A 22,167-nucleotide genomic window follows, 5' to 3' on the forward strand; every position below is an offset into this window, starting at 1 on the left:
AAATTTTTCTCTTCTCTTTTTGCCTTAGAGCATTCAAGCCATACTCTGGACCTCTTGTTACTTAGACACGCCCACACCGAGGTAGGAAGGGTGCCGCAAATACTTTCCCTCAGTCTTTGCCCCATGAGTATCGGCCATGCATTGTAAGTGGGGGGATGTTGACTGACTGAGGTAATGACAAGATTGTGGAGGGAGACCCTCCCTTCTTCAAGGATCTGGTGCATGATGCTAAAAAGAGAGGCCAAGCTTCCCGGGACCTTCTCCCTAGAGTTCCAGAAAGAGAGAACCCACAGTAATCAACAGCAAGAAATACTCCACTGAGGGCTGGAGGCCTAGAGATATCCTCCTTCTTAAGTCTGAGTTCATGTAGTTACCAATATTGCCTGATATGAATTTGGACTTCGATGTTAGACATAGATGTTGCCATTTATAGAAGATATTTGTTACGTTTACCTGCCTACTAAAAAGTTTTACCCTGTTCTGGTAACATAGGTTGGTTTTCCTTTGGAGAACGCCACCTTCCCAGGTCCTTGTAGTTTGGGTGGGGTGGACTCCAGTGGTTGTCATTTGATGCTGTTTTGGCCCATGAGAGTATCTAAGTCACAGAGATTGGTTCAACTAGGGGCAAACCAATGACCTAAAGAGACCAGTTAGAGCCACTGACCATTAACCCAGGAACTTGGCTGAAAATACTAGGAAAGAGGCACTCGTTTTTATACTGGGAACTCCTTTTTATACTGGAATTGTAAGCAGACAGAATATGGGTCTGAGTTGTCAGAGTCATGGGGGTTGCCTGCCTGAGCAGGGACAGCTACCGAGTATCTAGCACCTGCCCTGTCCAAATTACGCTCCCTCCCATGCTTTTCAGTTACTTGAATCAATTCATTTCTTTTTGTTTTGTTTTATTTTGCCTATTAGCTGGATTTTGCTTAGTTGCTATCAAAATCGTCTTGATAAATATATCATGTAATCTAAAAATTTTCTCTCTCCTTCTCTTCTCTTCTCTCCTTTCAATTCCCTTCCTCCTCCTGTCCCCTTCTGTCCTTTCCTTCTTTTCATTTCCTTTTCTTGTTGCTAACTGAATTTGAGTTAGTTTTTCTTTTTTTTTCAACTGCAACTAAAAAAGTCCTCACAAATACATCTTATCAACTTCAGGTAAATTTGGTGGCCTGAGAATATTTGAAACCCTAAAATGAACTGAATTTAAAGCTTTCCAGATTGACAGACATATGGATTAAATCCTATATGCAGTGGCCTGTAGGCTTGTAGGCTGGTGATCGTTTCTTCAATCTACCAGCCCTCCTTCTTCATGAATACACCTGAGTTAGATACAGAAGCAAGAACGACAGTGGGTTCTGAGGATACCAGTGAGAGATGAAGTGAGACCCAAGTCAGGGTTGGGTGCTCTGACTGTATCAAGAGAGAGAAAACAATTTACACCAACTGTGAAGACTTCAGCTGAAGATAAAGTAAAGACAGAGATGCCATCTACAGACCCAGCAGGACCAGCCATCCATCATTAGAACCAGTGGGAATCGGAGGGCCCGACCATGATGTTTCATTTACTGCTTCCTGAAACCTGACACCACCACAGAGGTGAGGAGGAAAATAGCCCTCTGAGGAAAACAGCCCAGAGTTAGAGTTAGAACTCTGAACTGACTGCCCTCCAAAGATTGAGTAAATTTTTAACCTGAAGTGACCAACTCAGCCTGAAATGCAATATTAAGTGCTTTTTACTTTTAAATGAAAAAAATGGCTCCAGAGCTAAATTATAATAAATTCAGTTATAGAAAAATAAAGTTACATTTATAACCACTGAGTCTAAGCATGAAATTGTATATAGGGTTTATAAACTTTCCTGTACAATTGTTCATTATTGTCATTATTACCATTATCATTACTACTTCCAATACTACAATTATTGGCTAAATAAATTTGGAGTCTGAGCCAGAGCTGTGAGATTCATTTAGTCTATTCTCACTAGATTATGAACGCCAAATTGTTATAATTGGGTAGTATGATACTGATACAATATAATGCAAGTCATTATCCTTATACCAGATTATTATAAGGTACTTCAGTTCTTTCTACCAAATGAACAATTACAGATGAAAGGTTTCTATCAGAGCTAGGAACCCTAGATACGATTTTTACAAGAAGAATCATCATTGTAATTATCAATAAGCGTGGACTGCACAGCATGTACACAGTATTGCCAAGACCCACCCTCCATCTCCACTCTGAGCTGGTAGGTGATTTAGAACTTGTTCATGGGTTTATTTGTCTATCCATCTATCACCTACCCGTCTATCCATTTATGTATCCTTTTACAGAACACCTAGTATGTGCCAATGAATCCTGGTTTCCGCCCTTGAAGGACTGACAATGGTATAGCACACTATACACGGGAGAAGAAACATAATTCAAGGATGGAACCACAGAGAAGGGAAAGCTTAACTACTCAAGCTTAAAAAGGGCTTCTGGGAGGGGGGGGAACTAATTGTTGAGGTCTTGACAGTGACAAGCTGACAAGGTGGGGCACATGTAAAGACACGGAGATGTGACCTACTTGTGGATGATTGTCTATGTTGAGAGAACTACAGTAGTTGGTACTGCTGGACTTCGGGGTACAACATAATAGTAAAGAGGAAGAAAATGGTAGCGCAATAAGTGAGGACACAATTTTACAAGTTCTGGAAAAGATCAGAAAATCTGAACTATAATGTCTCAATCATTAAGAGCTACAATAGAGAATACTCAGATGTCTGGCTTGAGCAAAGATGATCCTAAGTGCAGGGTGGAAGTCGGTCCATAGCTATGCTGCCCAATGTGGTACCCACTAGCCACTTGCGGTTAATGAGCACTTAAAAAGTGGCTTGTCCCAACTGAGACGTGCTGCAAGTATCATCATACACACTAGTTTCTGAAGCCTTATAGAAAAAAAAGGAAAAGATTTCATTAATAACTTTTTACATTGATTACATGTTAAAAGGATAATATTTTGCATATGTTGGGTTAAATAAAACATATTATTAAACTATGTAATAAAATTATGTTCAATTAAAATATTCTATTAAAATAAAACTCAGTTGGTTCATTTTCCTTTTTTTGATTCAGCTACTAGAAATTTTAAATTTTCATACATGACTTGCAGGATATTTCTACCGGATAGTGCTGGTCAAGAGTGCTGGCAGAATCCAGTCAGGGAGACTAAACAGAATGCTATTCACTAATTAATACATTTAGCCAGCAAAGATTTAATGAGTGCCCACTCTGTCCAGGCACTTTTTTAGGCACTTGGGACACATCAGTGAATAAAACAGACAAGGTTCCCTGTCCTTATAAGAACTTATATCCAACAGATGGAGATAGACAACAAAAAATAAACATGACAAATAAGTAAATTATATAATATTTTAGATAGGGGTAAGTGCTATGGGGAAAAAGGCAAAGTAGAGCAGAATAAGGGGATCAGTAGTGGTATGGAGAGATTACCATTTAAAATGGGGTCATCAGGGTAAGATTCATGGAGAAGGCGACATGTGAGTAAAGATTTAAAAGAGACGAGGGAGTGAGCCATGGGGATATTAGAGGAAAGCACATCTAGGGAATGGCTAATGTCAAGGCCTGGTATGTTTGAGGAGAGAGCAAAGGAGCAATGTGGCAGGAGAGGAATGTCACACGGAGAGAGTAGCAGGAGATGAGGTCTGAGAGGTAACAGGGCAGGGCTGGGGAGGAGCTTTGGAAGCCACCGGAAGGAGGGAATTGAGGGCTATCGTTCTTTCTGGGGTTTGAGCAGAAAAGTGACATGATCCAATTTAGGTTTTAAATTCATCACTCTGGCTACTCAGTTGATGACAGACTCCAGAGGGGCAAAAGTGGAAGCAGACAAATGAGTTGGAAGAGTATCGCTGCTTCCAGGTTAGATGTCAGGGGCTCAGGTTAGGGTTGTAGCCGTACAGGAGGCACAAAGTGTTGGAATTCTGGGCCTCTCTGAGGTTAGAACCAACAGTGATCTTTTTTCTGGGTGAAAGTTGTGAGAGAAAGAGAGAAATGAGAAGAGTCAAGGATGACCACAAGGATTTTGGCCTGATGGGTGATGCTAGAGGTTGTGGGTGAAGCAGGTTTGGGATGGGGGAGAGAGCTGAGAGTTTGATTTCTTGAAATAATCCAGATAAGAAGTGTCTAAATCAAGACAATAAAAAGAGGAGAGGGTGGCTGGATGGCTCAGTTGGTTAGAGTGCAAACTCTTAACAACAAGTTTCAATTCCTGCATAGGATGGTGGGCTGTGCCCCCTGCAACTAAAGGTTGAAAACAGCAACTGGACTTGGAGCTGAGCTGTGCTCTCCACAACTAGATTGAGGGACAACGACTTGGAGCTGATGGGCCCTGGAAAACTGTTCAACATTCACCATAAAAAAGAAGTAAAAGAAAAAAGACATTTACAAAAACAAATAAACAAACAAACAAAAAACACCAGGGGATAGAGCAAGAGGGGTACATCTAAGAGATATTTAGAAAAACTATAGAATTGCTAATGCTTAAAAGGGGGAAGCGACAGAAGGGGTAGAGTCAAAGCTAATGCCCTAGTTTCTGGTCTAGGTAACTGGGTAGGTAGAGTGTTATTCACTGAAGAAGAGAAGGTGGAAAGAGAAGAAACCAAAACTGACACCAAGACTTGGGAGGACTCTCCACGAACTAGATGCAGATAGAGCTGGAGGCACCCAATAGTCTAAGCAGGTTTCTCCTTGTTAAATAATTTAAAATAGGAAAACAGACATTTATGTTTTCTTCATGGTCTGCTCAAAGACCTAGGGGCTGCCCAAAATAGATACTGGGTGCTGTTCTGTGAGATGTCAGAGCACCTTTCCCATTGCTTGCTCTCCAGCAAATACCCTCTACACAGACTGATCAGCAATTCCCAGAGGATCGTGGCTGGGAGGCAGAACAGGGGCTGGTGGAGACACAGAATGTTCTGAGTGTACTGTAGGTGGGGGCAGACAGGAAGAAGAAAAGGTGGGAGACGCTAAAAGATCGGGTAGTACTGCATTCTGGGATTCTTTTCTATGCTGTTTTCTACACATTCAGAGATTGAGAGAACCAGAAAGTGTTTGGGAGAGAAGATGCTTTGTTTCTACGACAAAGGTCTCCACCAGGTAAACTGCGGGGACCTGGACTGGGATCTGTGTATTTCAATCTATCCTAAACTGCAGCTCCAAGAAGGGGTTTTGATCCTGACACAAATGGAAAGAGAGTGGTGTCATTGACAATTGTTACATGCCATTTGTTGACAAATATTGAGTTTGAACAAATGACTCACTGTTCCTGAAGGTAAGTAAGTAAGTAAGTAAATAAATAAATAAATAAATAAACAAATAAATAAATAAATAAAGTCTTTATATAAATACAGAACAAGGAAAGGAATAGCATCTAGAAGACTAAGAAGAAAAACACAGCTCTGAAAACGACTCATTACTAGATCTAGAGAAAACATCAAGAAAGCTGTTTTGCATCATTAACAGAATGGTTTCTGTACTATAGTTGCAGGAAAACAGGCTGAAATAAAAAAAGCAATAGGGAAGGGAAAAGGATGAGATGAGGAAATGCTGTTAGGATATTAAATATGTAATAGCATAATTAAAGTCTTCGTTGGAAACGTAGGAAGGAGAAGCAATATTACACACTGTTAAATTAATATTGTTGAGGATAAACTTGAAAAGCTCCCCTAGAATGTGACTCCTTACCCCCCACTGCTTTACCACACGGAAAGTTGTTCCAACAACTTTATGCAAGGCTGAACTTGAGAAAAAGACCAAAGGGATAAAAGCAATGAGTAAGGACATAATAGATATGGGCACAGAGAACCCATCCAGCTAATCATTGTTCCTGGAGGAGAGGCCAGTGCAGACACGAACACAACCATATAACAGAAGAAATATTTCTTAGGCAGAAGAAAGAATATGAGTATAGATTGCAAGGGATCACAGCAACCAATTAAATTAACTGAAATCCTTTAGATACAATTACATCCGAAACTGAAGTGGGAAGAAAGAACACGTCAGAAGAAGGAAGCTCAACAGAGCTATTCCGAAGGCAAGGCTCTGAGAACATGACTGGACATGAAAGTCTTAGATATCTCTAGGAACATGTGATGTCCAATAGTTTAATTGTGCAAAGGCATGGAATTCACCACCTCAAAGAGAGGCAGGTTCTGCTGCGGGTAAACAGAGCCCAGAAAGGGGCCATCAAGGGATCCACAATGTTTGGTGGGCATGAGCATGGGCAGAGAAGGTGCTAGAGTTGTCCCCAGTTCTCAAGGGAAGAAATAAACCTGTTCCATTTGGAAAAATAAGTAGAAAAATATAACAAGGACAGGACAACAGGGGCCTCTTTTGATGGCCAACTACTTCGGAATATACGAGGAAATGCATGAAACGAGACAGGATTTAAGAAATTAGGTTCCAATGGCTCTTTGACGGGTAACACTGTAAGACAAAAGAAACAAAAGAATATTGGTAAACCCTGCAACCATTTCTCTCAATAGTTCATCACTTTTGGTTTTGAGGATGGAAGGGAAGTGGGCTGGAGAGGACAGGAAAGTGGTGGAAAAGGAGGAGATGGCAAAGAGAAAGAGAAGAGGTGTCCTAGGGGATTCCAGCATCCATGAGAGGAAGGAGACCAGACCCAAAGCTGAGGGTGTGCCATTCTGCTGGAAGAGCTCAGCCTTAATATCTGGTTTCTGATAACACTGGGGCCTCTGGAAAAGCAGAAAGGACTTTTGGATTTCGATTGTGATCCTTCCAATTTTCGGGGAAGGGGCCGCTCCCACTTTCTCTCAGCCAGGAGAGATTGGAAGGATGTCACCTACCTGGGCAGAGGTGCTATGGAGCTTCAGAAGCCCATTTTCAAGCCGCTCCATTTTGGTCTTGAGCTCTTTTCCTTTCCTGCGCAGCAAGCTCTGGTAGAGTCTGATGAACTCCAGAAATGATTTGGGAGTTGTGTAGTTGTAACGCTGCTCGTTGCTCAGGTAAGACTGGGATGTTTGATTGACACTTGTGTGGACAAAAGCCATGAACTTGCTAATCGACTGCTTGACTGTCGGCTAAGATCAAAGAGCAGGAAATAAAGACATAGACTTGTCATGAATACTGGAGGTGACTCCCCAACCCCCACTGCTTTACCACAGAAAGTTGTTCCAACAACTTTATGCAAGCCTGAATTTGAACCCAGAAATTCTGAACACAGAATTCCTTGCACCCTGAAGTGGAAAGAATCTTGAGGAGTGTCTCCTTTCCCTTCTCACCTCAATGCTCTCAGTGTTCTGCAAGAAGCGAAGACTGACAGACTCCAATGCCTGCTGAGGCCACTCGTGAAACCAGTCGATGGCCGTGCAGTTCACAATGGCTGGGAACTTCCTGCTGCGGACCCTCAACTTGTTCCCCACAGGGGAGAAACAGAGAGTCACCTGAGAGGTCAGAAGGGTGAGAGAACCAAAAAGGTATCAGAGAAGTACTCACAGACAGACAGATCGGGCCTTGGATTCTTAACTTCCCAGAAAATTGAGAAGCACGTCCCACAGAAACAAAAATCTGTAAATGCTAGCGGCCTTTTCAGGCAAGGAAGTAAGAAATGTGAACCTGCATGAGGCAAGAGGGAAGCCACTGCCCGTGAAGCAGATGAGAAGGGCCTCCTTGCAAAGGCTGAGAAGGTCATTGCACCCTCACACCCACTCCCCTGCCCAAGACAACAACTATATCCAAAATGTCCAGAGAGACTCCCCTGAATCATTTCTGGTCCTGTCTACTCTGGGCAGTAAATCCTTCTATACCTTTAGTTGTCGTCGGACCCGATCTATAAAGAACTTCCAGCAGTTCTCTCTGTCGTCAACCAGACCTTGGCTCTTGACTTCATTCCTCACACTGCTTATGATGTTTTCCACTTCATCATCGGAGTAGAGATCTGGGACCTCTCCTAGGGAGAAAGGAAGTACAGATGGGCAGCTCTGGCATCTCTCTGCATGATGCAATTGTACGTGATAAGTTGTCTAAGGTTGGGACACAGGCCCTTTGGTTTTTAGGCCACGTTCTAGCACTCTTGCTGGTGCAACTGGACACATACCACATCTACTCCAAACCAAGGGCAGGAAAAGAATACATAAAAGAATGGAACAGGATGTGTAACACCCTCTTGTCCTGGGTCAGCAGCTGGCAGCACAAGAGCTTTCAACTGCCTTTTCCACTTTTGCTTGAAGCATGTATTTACCAACTACTGTTATAGAAACTGTGCTCATAAAAGAACTTAATACTTAGGAGAAATAAAACTAATGCAAAATGGCTCTAAGACCTGGGGAAAAGAGCCACAAGAAACATACAGATTACGTCCATGTATTCAAGAACAAACTATCACTTTTTATTGGAGAAAAAGGGGAGAAAGCAGGGGTGGCTTCATGAAATTTAATGTAAGTATGACATCTTAACCCAATGGGGAAAAGATGAATATTCAATACCCAGTATTAGGAAAACTGGGAAAACTTATGCTTAGATTCTTACTTTCCACTATACACTAAGATAAATTCCAGACGGATCAATGACTTAACTATTAAAAAAAAACATAAAATGATAGAAAATATTTTTATAACTTCTGGAATGGAAGGCCTTTCTAACTAACACAAAATTGATATGTTTAAAAAAAAGATAAATTTGACACATATAAATTGATACATTTTATGTAAAAATAAATAAATTTATATGAAAATACAAAATTTACATGGCGAAAATACCATAGGCAAAGTAGAACAGCAACAGCAACAGACTCCAAAAAAACAATTAAGAAAATATGTTTTCCAAAAAAGATATACAAATGGCTAACAGGTATATGAAAAGATGCTCAAAATCACTAATCTTCAGGAAAATGCAAATTAAAACCACAATGAGATATCACCTGACACCTGTTAGAATGGCTACTATCAACAAAAACAAGAAAAAACAAATGTTTGTGAGAATACAGAGAAAAGGAAGCCCTTATATATTGTTAGTGGGACTGTAAACTGCTATGACCACATGTAACCAACCGTATGATGATTCCGCAAGAAATTGAAAATAGAACTACCATATGATCCAGCAATCCCACTTCTGGGTATATATCCAAAGGAAACAAAACCAAAACCATTACCTTGAAGAGATATCTGCACTCTGATGTTCCCTGCTGCATTATTTACAGTAGCCAAGGTTTGAAAACAACCTAAGTGTCCATTAATGGATGAATGAATCAAGAAAATATGATATATACACACACACACACACATATATATATATATATATATATATATATATATATATACTCAATGGAATATTATTCAGCCTTAAAAAAGAGAGAAATCCTATCATTTGCAAAAACATGGATGAATGTAGGCCATATTATGTTAAGTGAAATAAGCCAGACACAGAAAGACAAATACTGCATGGTATAATTTATATGTGAATCTGAAAAAAAAAAAAAGTCAAACTCATAGAAACAGAGAGTAGAAATGTGGTTGCCAGGGGCTGAGGTGTGGGGAAAATACGGAGAGGTTGGTAAAAGCGTTCCAACTTTCATAAGTTGTAAGATGGATAAGGTCTGAGGTCCTAATGTACAACAAGGTGACTATGCTGCTAACACTGTATTGTATAATGGAAATTTGCTAAGAGACTAGAACTAAAATGTTCTCATCAAAAAAAGGGGAAAAAAGAAAACAAATGTTTAATTCAGATTATAGTTAAATAGCTAATCTCCTTAAAATATAAGGAAACTCTTTATAAATAAAGTAACTATCAATAATTCAACAGAAAGATGGAGTAAAGGATACGAAAAGAGAGTTCATAGTACAGAAAATACAAATGCGTCTTAAACGTATGAACAAATGCTTTACCTCACTTGTAATAATAGAAGTGCAGAAGGTGCCAAAAAATACATACATATTTTAAGACAGGAAAAAACTATTAATTGTAATACTCAATATATACCGATAACAAAAGATGAATACAAGTCACGATTGACTTCTGTAATTACAAGAGGTACCCAAAGTGGTTACCATCAGCATAATTTTAATATAGTTTTTTCCTTTCTCTAAATGTGTATACATTTTTTTGACATCCTCTGTACATACTGAGACAATGTTTAGTTACATTTTTGTCTGTATACATTAGATTGGCAAACATACGAACAGACACTCAACTTCACTCATAACAATAGAAATGTACTTTTAAACTACTCCTAATTATTATTTTTTACCAGATTGGTAAAATCTGAAAGTTAGATAAAATACTATATTAATATGGCAACACATGATGAATAAAAATTTTTAAAATCCTAACTAAATATGTAAAAGTAAATATATAATGACCAAGTAGATTTTATCTTGGAAATGAAAGGATGGTTGCACATTAGAAAAATATATGAAAAAAAATAAACCATATTAATAGATTTTAAAAATAAAACAATATGACCATCAAAACTGATGCATAAAAATTTTTTAAACTGTTAGCAAACGAGGGTAAATGAGATTTCTCTTAATCTGATAGTAGATATCTATCTTGGATCCTAAGCAAACATCATATGTAATGGTAAAATGCTAAAATATTATCTTTCAAATTAGGAACAAGATAAGTGTGACTGCTATCATGTTATCTATTCAACATTATATGCAAAAAGTCAAGGAAAAGAAACTAAATGTATAAGGATGGTTAAGAAAACAATAAAGTTATTGTTCAAAATCTAATTCTCTACATAGAAAGTCTAAGAGAATATACACATAAGCAGGCTGCTGGATACAAAATCAAAGCTGGAAATAAAATGGCATTGCTGTACTTTGGCAAAAAAAATTGTCATTTTAAAAGTAATTTAAAATACCAATAAAAACCATAAGGCAGGTAGTCATAAATATACAAAAAGACTTATAAGATCTTGATATAAAAATTGTAACATACTATTGAAGGGCATAAATAAAACCCTAAACAAATGGAGAGAAATACTGTGTGCGCAGGTGGATGATTCAGCATTACCAGTATAAAGATGCGATTCCAATAAAAGAATCAAATAGGTTTCTTTTTTGATCCCTACAAGCACATTTAAAAATTCATATGAAAGAGCAAAAGGTAAAAAATGGCCATGATATTTGTGAAGAATGAGAAGGGGGATTTGTCCTACCAGAAATCAGGTCTCCTTATAAAGGAGTTAAAGCCGTGTGAAAGTGATACTGGAGTAAATGAATAGAACACTGAGTGAAAAACCTAGAAACAGACCCAGATATAAACAGGAAATTGATATTAAAAATCAGTGTGCAGACAACGATTGGACTCATCAACAAGTGATGCTAGGATAATTGAATATTAATACTAAATAATAAAATAAGAACACTATACAAAAATACATTTCAGGTGGGGGAGGCCAGATAGCTCAGTGGGTTAGAGCGCGAGCTCTCAACAACAAGGTTGCCGGTTCAATTCCACATGGGATGGTGGGCTGTGCCCCCTGCAACTAAAGACTGAAAATGGCGACTGGACTTGGAGCTGAGCTGCACCCTCCACAACTAGGTTGAAGGACAATGACTTGGAGCCGATGGGCCCCAGATAAACACACTATTCCCCAATAAAATTTTAGAAAAAAACCCCAAAAAACACATCCCAGGTGAATTAAAGACATGAACAGGAAAAGTAAAACTGTAATGATTTACAAATAAAATACAGTAAATTATTTTCATGGTGTCAGATAGGATAAGATTTTTGAACCAGAGCACCAAAAGCACAAAGTATAAAAAAGAAGACTTAAGTTTTACAACATTTAAACTAAATCAGCATGACAGATGTCAGACACAGACTTCCAAAAGATATTTACAACCCATATAATGAACAAAGGGCTAGTATCCAGAATATATAAAGAACTTACAAATCCGTAAGAAAAAGACAAAGAACCCAATTGCCAAAGGGCAGACTACGAAAATCGGCAACACACAGAAGAGGAATAGCCAGTAAACACTTGAAAAGATGCTCCAAGGTTATGAGTAAAAAGGAGAAAGAAAACAATGCTATTTCATTTCATACCCATTGACAAAAATCTTAGTATGTCAGATAAACCAAGTGTTGGTGAGGTTAGAAAGAAACAGGTTTTGGTCAGAGAGAAACAGGTAGATCTCTACTGGTCAGAGTAAATTTGTACAACTACTCTGGTGAGCAATTTAGCACTTTGTGTAAAGGTGAAATGCACAAACCAGATAATTTATTACAGTAATCTGTGTTTGGGGCACCTATTGTAAAGAAACAATTGTACTGCACACCGGAAGTTTCTACTTTGTAACACTATTCACCGTTGCATCGGTGTTTGTTTTATTGCTTTCTTTATCTATAAAATAATTTGTGAAGAAATATAGAAAAACATGAACAGGAAAAGTAAATGTGGGTGGTAAGAACGTGAAAGCTGTGAGGGAGATTCAGAAATTGAAAGGAGAGCTAGAACAGAACAAAATTCTGAATTAGGAACCAGGAGGTGGGTTGCTAGCTCAGATGGAAGCGTTGGCCTTGGAAAAAGGAATGGTAATATGGGGGGAAAGGAGAAAACTACAACGAAATGGACACCCATACACCGATGGGGAGATATAAAGGTAGTTGCGAGGCTGATACTAAATGATGTGAGTTTTCTCAATGACAGAGATAAGACTGAAGAAGGTAAGAATGAAGGAAACACTGGGATAGTAAAATCTGAAGACACTGGATATGATATAAAGGGGAACATGGTTCACTCCAGGATACTCTGTGGGTCTCAGAAAAGCTCCTTCATGTGTCCAATACAAGGCCTTAGGTAGGTACTGAAACTTTGTGGACCTGGAGTCATATACAACCTCCTCTTTAAAGTTCTCCACTGCCACACGTTTCTTCCTTCCTCCATAACCAACACTGAGATCTAGCATCATGGAAATGTTAGAGACAGCAGAAGCCACCCATGCTACTGCCTTGTGGATTTGGCAAATGGTCTGTAACTAATCAGACTGATGGGAATTACAATTCATCACTGAGGCGGCTACGCTTCCTTGAACTACTTTATCTGGAGGAAACTTATGCCAACTTTCCAACAAATCCCTGGCCTACAAAGTTTGACAACACTCATCCAGCCAGGAGTTTACTAAGAGTGTTATATTAATTAGACGTCATCATTTAAAAGGTCAAAAAACAAAACAAAACAAAACAAAACCAAAACACAGATTATCATGAAAATGATCATTTACTTTTTTCCTTAATTGAGCCAACTTGATTTAATTTCCATTCATTAAGGTATTTCCCAGCACACGTATAAAACAATCTGTGCTATAACTTGATAAAATCAGCATCTTATTAATGGAATAACCCATTTCAGCCTCATTTGATTAAAATAGGGGTCAGAGAAAACTGCTAGGAAAATGAAATGATACTTAGCACGTTGGGATTCAAAGAAGTTCAGGGCAGTCTTAAAAAGAGAATGCTCCAGTAGAATCCATAGTGGCCATACTCATCTTGCTTAAGGGGCTGACAGCCCGCAGCATCTGTATTCTTTTTCTCCTTCCCTCTCTGATTATCTGCATTTCCTTATCTGTTAATACCCTAGAGCCCTCCAGTGAGAAACTGGAGTCCCTTTGGTCTTATCATTTGTAATAATAAAGTCTGCATTCTTCACCTTTCTCTTATTTGAAATACTTAGCTTTTATGTCCTTTTTGTGTTTTATGTCTAAGATCACAGATATCGAGGAAGCAAACTATTGTCTATCAGCAAAATCTGGCCCTCTGCCTCTTTTTGGATGGCCTGCAAGTTAAGCATGTTTTTTCTGTTTCAATTTTTAATGGTTGAAAAAAAATTAGAATAATATTTAATGATGTGTGAAAATTACAAAGTTCAAATTTCATTGTCTATGAATAAAGTTTTATTGGCCATAGCCACACTCATTCATTTAGGTATTGTCTGGCTATTTTCACACTACAGTGACAGAGATGGGTCCTTGTGAAGAAACTGTATGGTCTGCAAAGCTGAGAAAATTTACTTTCTGACCCTTTATAGAAAGAGTTTGCTGACCTTGGTTTATCCAGACCCTTAGTGCCAAGATGTGAAAGCCTCTAGGCCGTTTAGAGACTTGTTCTTACCATGGTGGTGTTTGTCACAAGATCCCAGGAATTCATAAGAAGATCCCCAGATGGAATATTTGGGGACAAACACCTCTGAATTGGGAGCAAAGTTTGCGTTTTCAGATTTGTTCTTTTGATTTCTCCTGACAATATGCCTGTCACTTACTGTGTGATGTAGGTAGTCATGCAGAAAGCAGGAAACAACCACAAGAGGGATTTTGAGACGTGACAGAGGCAGAGGCTATTTAAATATCTGACCAGTTTTCCTCCTGAGACCTAAAGTTGGGAAATCTGTTTCTGCCTCCAAGAGCTTGCAGGCTCTGCGTGCTCATTCACACGTCCTAGGTCATAACGGGAAAGTGAGGCAAGTAAGGAGGGAAAGAAGTGGGTCCAAGGCAACTGTTTTTCTGTACTAGAGTATTTCCCCCTGCATTCAGTTAGCTACTAATGAAGGGATTCTAGCAGCGAGGAGAATGGATCGGAAGGAGATGGCCTCCGAGGTAAGGAGGTCTGCATTTGTTGAAGCAAAAGATGAAAAGATCACTAGTAACCATGATAGAGAAGCTATGGATTCAGAAATAGTTAAGGGGTAAAATTGGTGGCAACTGATTATCTCTTGTCTGTAAGTGGTGAGGGAATGGTCGACAATGTAGGAGAAAGCACAGAGAGACATGGTCTCAAATAACTTGAATGAGAATTTAGTATCACATGAAGAAAAGAAAAGGCTGATTACTCCAGTATAATTCCTGCATTACCCTTCGGCATTTCTGTTTGGCAGCTAGCTGGAGAACCAAATTTGAATTTCCTCTGTCTGTTGTTTAAGGCCGCATCTAGGGAACAGATCCAGCGATACCACAAAGTATGCTTAGGAAATCGGACACACTTTGCCTTGTTTTCCTTTCAGGAGAACTGGGCCGGCATTTAGCTTATGTAAAGCAGAGCTGGACCATCAGGGCATCTAGTTCCAGGTGCTCATGAGAGAATCATCCAGTGCCGTCTGTTATAAATACTTGCAAATTCCACATTCTCACGTGATGTGTGCAGACCACTAATACGTCAGTCTTGGATCTAATCCAAAGCACATTGGAGATGAGCTGATCGTTTCATGCTCTATATACTAAGAGGAGATTTGGCCCAAATATTAAAAACAACAACAACAAAACCCAACCTGGTTCAGAGATGGAGAGGCATATGACATTACAAGAGAGGGGACACAACTGGTTACAAATGATTCCAATAGATCATACAGAGGCTGTATAATACTCATTTTTGAGCACAGCACATAGTGACTGGAATATGGGAGCTTAATAAATGGTTTTGAATATATGAGTAGGTGGAAAGTGACCCAATTAGGGCCAGGGAAGAGAAATCTTAATTTTGGAGTGAACAAGGAAGCCTTTTAAAAAGCAAAAGGAAAGTCCCAACAGAAGATCCCAAAGTAAAATGAAATATGACATGTGGCAGAGTTAGGAGAGGAAGAGAGGCCACACCTCGAGCAGACTATGGCCTCTTAGCTGGGACATGAAATGCGCATGCAGTAACATGGGCTTTCTGAAATGCTGGAAACTGGAGGCAGACGTGCTGTACCAGAAAGCTCGCGCGTCATCCTATGTCCTCCCTCTAGGTTGGGATGGGGACTTGCTGAAGCTGAGTTTGCTTCCAGGACCAAGAGAGAACATGTTTTGTAAGAATTTTTAAAATGCCTGGGTTAGATGGCCAGTGCACATTCTTCAGGAATTGTTATATGGCGCAGCAAAGACAGAGCAAGAATTAAACTTTTCACATTCGGCAAGGGCAAACACTTCACCCACAGTTTCACCAGCAGCTGCGTGACCCCCATGAAGGACTCGGAGAAGCCAAGGGAAGTGATGAAAAATAGGAGTCATTTGCTCTGATCTGGGTGGCCATCCTGCTTCTTACACAATTATGTATCTTTTGCGAATTAAAGTAGGAATTTAATAACTTTGTGTGTAGGATTTCTTCCTGTCAATCTGTAACCCACCTGAGATATAACTGGCATAATGATGAATTGTGAAATGTTTGGTTAGTGTCAGAAGAGGGATTCAGGACCTAAATGACCGTCAGTGTTTGATTTTGGAAACGGTGTCAGAAAACCAAGGGATGAAACAGTGAGCTAAAGAAGTGTGGGAGGAAATCAGACAGCCTACGGTGTGAGATCATGAGGTCATCGAGGAAGATGTTTTGGGGGGAGAGTTGAATCAGTGGAATTTACTCACTGTATCTTTATCTAGTTGACTTGTAGACAACTAGATAGGGATGGGTTAGTGGCAAGGTAGCCTGATGTACAGTTTCCTAGTCTCTACTGTGTTAAGCAAGAATAAAATAATTGCACAACCCCTTGAACTGAAAAAACTAATGGGATGAGGAGGTTCTGAGGAATCCCTGTAGCTCTGCTTGGACTAGCAATCAATAAATTTCTAGCCAGAAATTACTTATTTGACAGGGAAGACGAGAACAAAGATAAGCTCTACTCTCTCTGTCAAAGTAGTTAAGAAAAAAATGAGAAAGATTAGAAAACTATTGCTTTTAATTGTATCTCCATGTTAGTATGTGTGTGTGTAAGTCTTGGTTTTATATAGAAGTCTTAAAAAGGAAATAGGAGCTTGAAACTCCATGATTTTGAAGCACACTGATTGCATTAAATTTTCACTGGGCAGGGCTTCAGAAATTCATCTGAACTTGAAAAAACATTGTTTTCTAAATGAAAAATTACAAATACTTAAACGAGAAGTAAAATTTCAACAGGTAAAGTGTAACATTTTCTGTGTCTCAGACATTATTTTAGGAGAAGATGACCTGGATGGATTGGAGCCCATCGAGATGCAGGGTGAGGCTGGAAACGTGCCTGGCATCTCCAAAGCTCTAAGTCTTTGGAAGTACAATTTTACCCGTTTTGATTGTTTTATTAGAAATTAGACTTTAGGGCACAGCCTCAGAGTGGGAGGGTAATTTAACCCTTCTCTCATTATTTAGTAAAATAATAAAAGGTGAGGCAATGTTGTAGGTGATACACTGTTGTAGAAGGTGGGGGATATTAAAAAGACAGTATTTAGGAAAGAAAAATTTTATTGGATTGGAGGAGAAAAGGTGTAAGAGTTAGTAGGCAAAATCCTGGATATGAAACTGAATTAGAGCAGGTGAGGAAAGAAATGTAAGGAATGTAAGAAATGCACAGTAAGGAACTGGAACTGTGGTCCTCATCAGAAACAAGGCAAAGTTTGCTCACGCAGCCTGCAGTGAACGATCTGGATAGGGCGCAGGTCATGGACGTGATAATCACGTGGCCTGGGGAGGAGGGGTGCAAGGGCACAAAATTTGAAGCCGATAGTGATTCTGAAGCAATTTCCTAGGAACTACATGCAGGAGCCATCCTGCAATTATACATGATGTATGATGCAAGATAGACTATGGGGAATATTGTGATCATGGTCCTTGGACAGTATAAACTAGAGTATTCAGTGGAAGAGACAGAGAGTGGAATGAGGAGAAACGGGCTTTCTGAAATGCTGGAAAGCTGGAGGCAGAAATTTTATTCAGGAACATCTGTGCACTATTTTCTTAACCCTGATGAAGAAGTGGTTTTACAGATGCTGAATCTGGTCTTAGAGCCAGGAGAGCTCTAGTCTCCTTCTAATTAATATAAATACACACACACACACACACACACACCACATTTCTGAAAATGTATATATAGTACATCATTTACGTACTATATTGTCTTCTTGGGTATATATATTCACGTATATAAACTTCTTTTTCTGGAATGGTTGATGTAAGTCCCAAATCCCTAAATAAATAAGGATAAATAAGGACAGTAAAGTATCAAGACTTAAACTTTCCATTGAAGTCCTATCTTGTCCTGTCATCACAGGGCAGATGACAGCCCCTGTCAAGTTCTTTGGAAACCAAGGAAAACCGTATAACCACAGAGAGAAAGTGTTCCTGATTCCACTTTGCTTCCATAAAGTTCTGAATCCTTGATTCATGGAATTGACAACCTAACCTTGCCCTACTGTATCAGTTTTGCGAGTGCACATTCTGTGTGTGTTCATCTTCCTGCTAATGCCTAACCTACCTGAAATACTGCACACATTCTAGATCACTCTGTCTTGGATATGGGGAGGGAACAGCAGGACTGTAATCTGCTCTTCTTCCTATTAGCACATCGAGTCCCCCGAAGAGAGCCCTAAGATTATTATCTGGTTTGCAATGGAAGGAAAAGGAAAGAGCCAGAACGGCAGGCCCAGCTCAAATCCTAGAAGGACCTGGATGAAGTGTTCTCCTGTATTGGTTTTCTCCCTCGTTTCTGTGACCGAGCTCTCCTGACCTCGGACCATGTCTCCATCTTGGAATGACTCCAACTCCAGGGAGAATGTCTTAGACATTCAAATGCAAAGAGTCTCTTACCAGATGCCAAGAGATCATTGACGAGCACAAGGAACTTTTCATCAGCCACTTGGGCGTCCGTCATGAGAAACACCATGCTGAGGTTCTTTACCCCAGCTTTCAGGCACACGCCGGCCAGGTCCGCCTGCCAAAGCAATCGGTACCAGAGAGCTCTGAGAAGAAGGCCTTCTCAAAAGAGATCCCCACCCACCCTTCAGGAATGGGGCCATTTTCCTGTCTACTTAGACAGGAGATGAAGCAAAATGACAACAGGAGGTAGGGAGGAGCTCTATCTTGCACTGACAGGAAAATATACCTCATTCCCAGGCCTCAATCCTAATAGAGGTGGGCAAGTAAAATTAAATAGTCATGATCTTTGCTTCCTATAACCTCTGTGGCTCCTGCACCAGCTTCTAGAGCTCCTGCTTTGTGCAAAGAAGTAACAGCTTTCCAAAGGACTGAAGTGGTTCCCCGTTCATCTGCGTTACTCATATCACCATAGAAGTGCCTGAGCTGCCTCAGAAGGCAAGGGGTTGCTCTTGGTCTTGACAGAAGGGTCGTGTCCTTGGGGCTGCTGGTCTGGGGGGCAGTGAATATATTTTATGCTAGCAGCATCTTGTGTTCTTATGACTAGTTCCAACAAAAGGACTTGTGTAGGAAAAATGCACGTATATGTTGGGACACACACACACCATACCCCTGGTAGGAAATAATATCCATTCAAAATTGCAGGGAGACAAAATTTGGGGCTAGGATGCCAAGCCCTGAATGTTCTAGCTTAGTCAACCTTGGTTCCTTTGATGTATCCCTCACAAAGCTCAGCCCTCAGTCCCTAATCTTGCTCTTCTCTCTTTTGCACTACTCGGGACTCATTCTCTCAACACCTCATACGCTTCAGAGCTTCTTTTGTGCTCAAATAAATTCCTGTTTACAGTTAATCAGCTTCCTTTTGGATGCATGGTTCTCAACCTTATGCATTTCCCAAATTCCCAAAGACAATGTTTGTCAACTCTCGTTAGAACCATCTGGGGGATGCTTTCAAAGTGCTGTTGCCCCGGCCACTCCCCAGACTAGTTAAGTCAGAATTGCAGGGAGGGGGGTGGGTGGGAGCCAGACATCAGCATTATTTAAAGGGGATTCCAATATATAGTCAAGTGTGAAAACCACAGTCTTAGGACATTCTGCAAATGCACAGTTTTCATGTGAACTATCGTGTCTTCTCTTTTTGGGAAGAGCTAAAGATTGACCTAATGTGAACCTGGTGTAGGAGCTTTGATTCAGCAAGTCATCGAGAGGTTGAGCTGTGGTTTCAGAGCAGCCCTGAGCATCGCTGGCGGAGAGATTACGAAGGCAGGTGGGTGGGTCTGGCTCAGTGCTGGCTAGAATTCTCCCAGGGCCATATCCCGATGGAAATCACATCATGTCTCCCTACAGGGCCTCTGTTGTGGCCATAGATGAAAGGGCGGGGGCTAGACAAAGTGACCTTTGAAAGCAGTATATGACGCCTTGCTCTACTTCCCAGAATGGGAATCGTGGCTCCTAAGTGCCTGATCTTTGAAACCAGGAAATGTCACTGAAAGTCCCAGTGGCCGGTGGTTACTAAACTCATCTTTTAAAATACGAATTTCTTATGAAACTTGGACAGACTGTCAGAATTCCTCCTATGTCTACTAGAGCTGCTAGAGAGCTGTGTGCTGAATTTGCAGTAGATGTGTTCTGATCTGGATGAGAGCTGAGGCTTCCCAGATATAACTGAAGCAGCTGAGGTCTCACAAACGCAGATCTTGGGAAGGCCGGTGTTGCCAGGCTGATGAGAAAAGAGCCCCTCATGTCACCAGCCTGGAATCTAAGAACTGGATAAACAATTAAGTGGAGGTTCTGGGCAAGCGAACTGAAGAGCTGATGAAGGGTGACAAAGAGCTGTGGGTAATTGAAGGGAAGTTGAGTCCCCTCCCCACAGCTGCCTGGCCTGCTTACCTTGAAGTCTGGGATCTGGTAGCCTTTCCGCAACGTGATCTGGAAGACATCCATGGAGCTGATGAAAGCTGCAAGCCTTGTCAGACTCTGCTTGCCACTGCCACCCACACCAACCAGGAGCGCATTGCCCCGCGGGGACTCAAAAATGCGATTGATGTGGCAGCTACAAAGAAGAAAGTAGAAAAGAAAGAAGAAAGTATGGCTTCGCTCAGACTTTCTGTGAGGAGCATGTACGGTGAGTGAGAACTGGAACCCTCCTTGGAGGCTCATCATGGGCTGAACTGTGGGAAACTTCAATTAAATTGTCCCCATACCTGGCCTTACCTGATTGCCCAACTGGATGGAAGGCACCCCTGCTTTGTTTTGAGCCAACGCCTCTGGTGAACCAGTGGCAGTGGAAGTAGCACTCAGGGCAGCCAGGCAGGATTGCCGGGGGGGCATGGGATGGCGAGGGGAGGGGATCAGGGTTTCCCCTCTGGCTCCTCCCAGCCAAACCTGACTGCCACCGCTGCCCCCTTCACTTGGCCTCTCCCATCTGTGCTTTTAGGCAAGAGGAGGGAGCAGGCAAGAGAGAAAAGTAGAAAGCATCCAATTAGGGGCAAAAATCAGGGGAAGCATGGAGGACAAGCAGGAAGAGAACAGTGTGTTCCTCTTAGGAGAGAAGGAGCAAAATTACAGATAGCAGAACAACAGAGAGACCCGACACAGCTCTTCTCTCTCCCTCTCTTCTCCTTCCTGCACATTGATGTCCTGTAATGAATATTTGTGGATTGTTAGTGTCGACCTATAAGACAGCCAGTTCCTTGGTTTCTGGATTCTTCACTTTGCAGCCGTACTTAACCATGCTCAGTGCCCATATTCTTGCTCCAGCTGTGGGGAGACATTCCCAGGCCCCAGGCTTAAATCACGCCCTCCAGAGGAACTCACTCATCCTGCCCCTCCTCAAATGATACTCTTCCATCAAGCTGTTCACAGCCTCTCCTCCATGATACACCACCAATCGTTCCTTTAATTCCCCTCAGCACGACCTATATACCTTATGTAAGGTACCTACATTCTTTATAAGAATAACTCCCATTCCCTTATCTTTTCTCATCTTAAAAACAATGACTATTCATTGCACAAAACTGCATAAAATACAGAAAAAACTACAATTACACTATCTAGCAAAAATTAATTATATGACATTAATTAATTATATGTCCTTCTAAACTTTTTTCTATTGTCTGTATGTTTTTCTATTGTCTGTATTTATGTGTATATACAGTTATTACATCTGAACATATTTCTATCCTGTATATTTTCAAAATTGGGCTGACATTGTATACTGCACATACTGTGTTGAAATCATTTTTTTCATTTGGCAGTATACTGTGATTATTTCCATATGCCACCGAGTAATCTGCTAAACCATGCTTTTCATGGTGGTATAATATTCCATTACATAGAATAAGTTGCTTGCCTGCAATAGCCTACTGTTGGATATTTAGGTTGGTGCCAACATTTTCCAGTTATAAATAATGGTACATAAATATTTTTAGTTTATATCTCTATGTCCATAGGATAAGTTCCTAGAAGTAAAACTACTGAATCTAAATAACAGTAAGACAATTTTATAACTTTTGATACATACCAAAAAACTGTCCCCACCCCCAGAAT

The 22,167-nt window shown here is 40.5% G+C and overlaps 1 protein-coding gene across 4 annotated transcripts in view; it reads right to left on the reverse strand.

The window, feature by feature from the left end:
• The window catches only part of DNAH9 (dynein axonemal heavy chain 9), a 319,243-nt gene that overhangs the window by 90,968 nt on the left and 206,108 nt on the right, over positions 1 to 22,167 (reverse strand). For all 4 annotated transcript variants that reach the window (XM_081027600.1, XM_081027598.1, XM_081027597.1 and 1 more), the window contains 5 exons: positions 20,509 to 20,671; positions 18,553 to 18,676; positions 7,830 to 7,972; positions 7,305 to 7,466; positions 6,870 to 7,103 (listed from right to left, as the gene is read on the reverse strand). In XM_081027600.1, the coding sequence (XP_080883726.1) occupies positions 6,870 to 7,103; positions 7,305 to 7,466; positions 7,830 to 7,972; positions 18,553 to 18,676; positions 20,509 to 20,671 (826 nt within the window). The remainder of the gene's footprint in view (positions 1 to 6,869; positions 7,104 to 7,304; positions 7,467 to 7,829; positions 7,973 to 18,552; positions 18,677 to 20,508; positions 20,672 to 22,167) is intronic.

Source organism: Rhinolophus hipposideros, assembly GCF_964194185.1.
Source record: "Rhinolophus hipposideros genome assembly, chromosome: 20".
NCBI lineage: Eukaryota > Metazoa > Chordata > Mammalia > Chiroptera > Rhinolophidae > Rhinolophus > Rhinolophus hipposideros.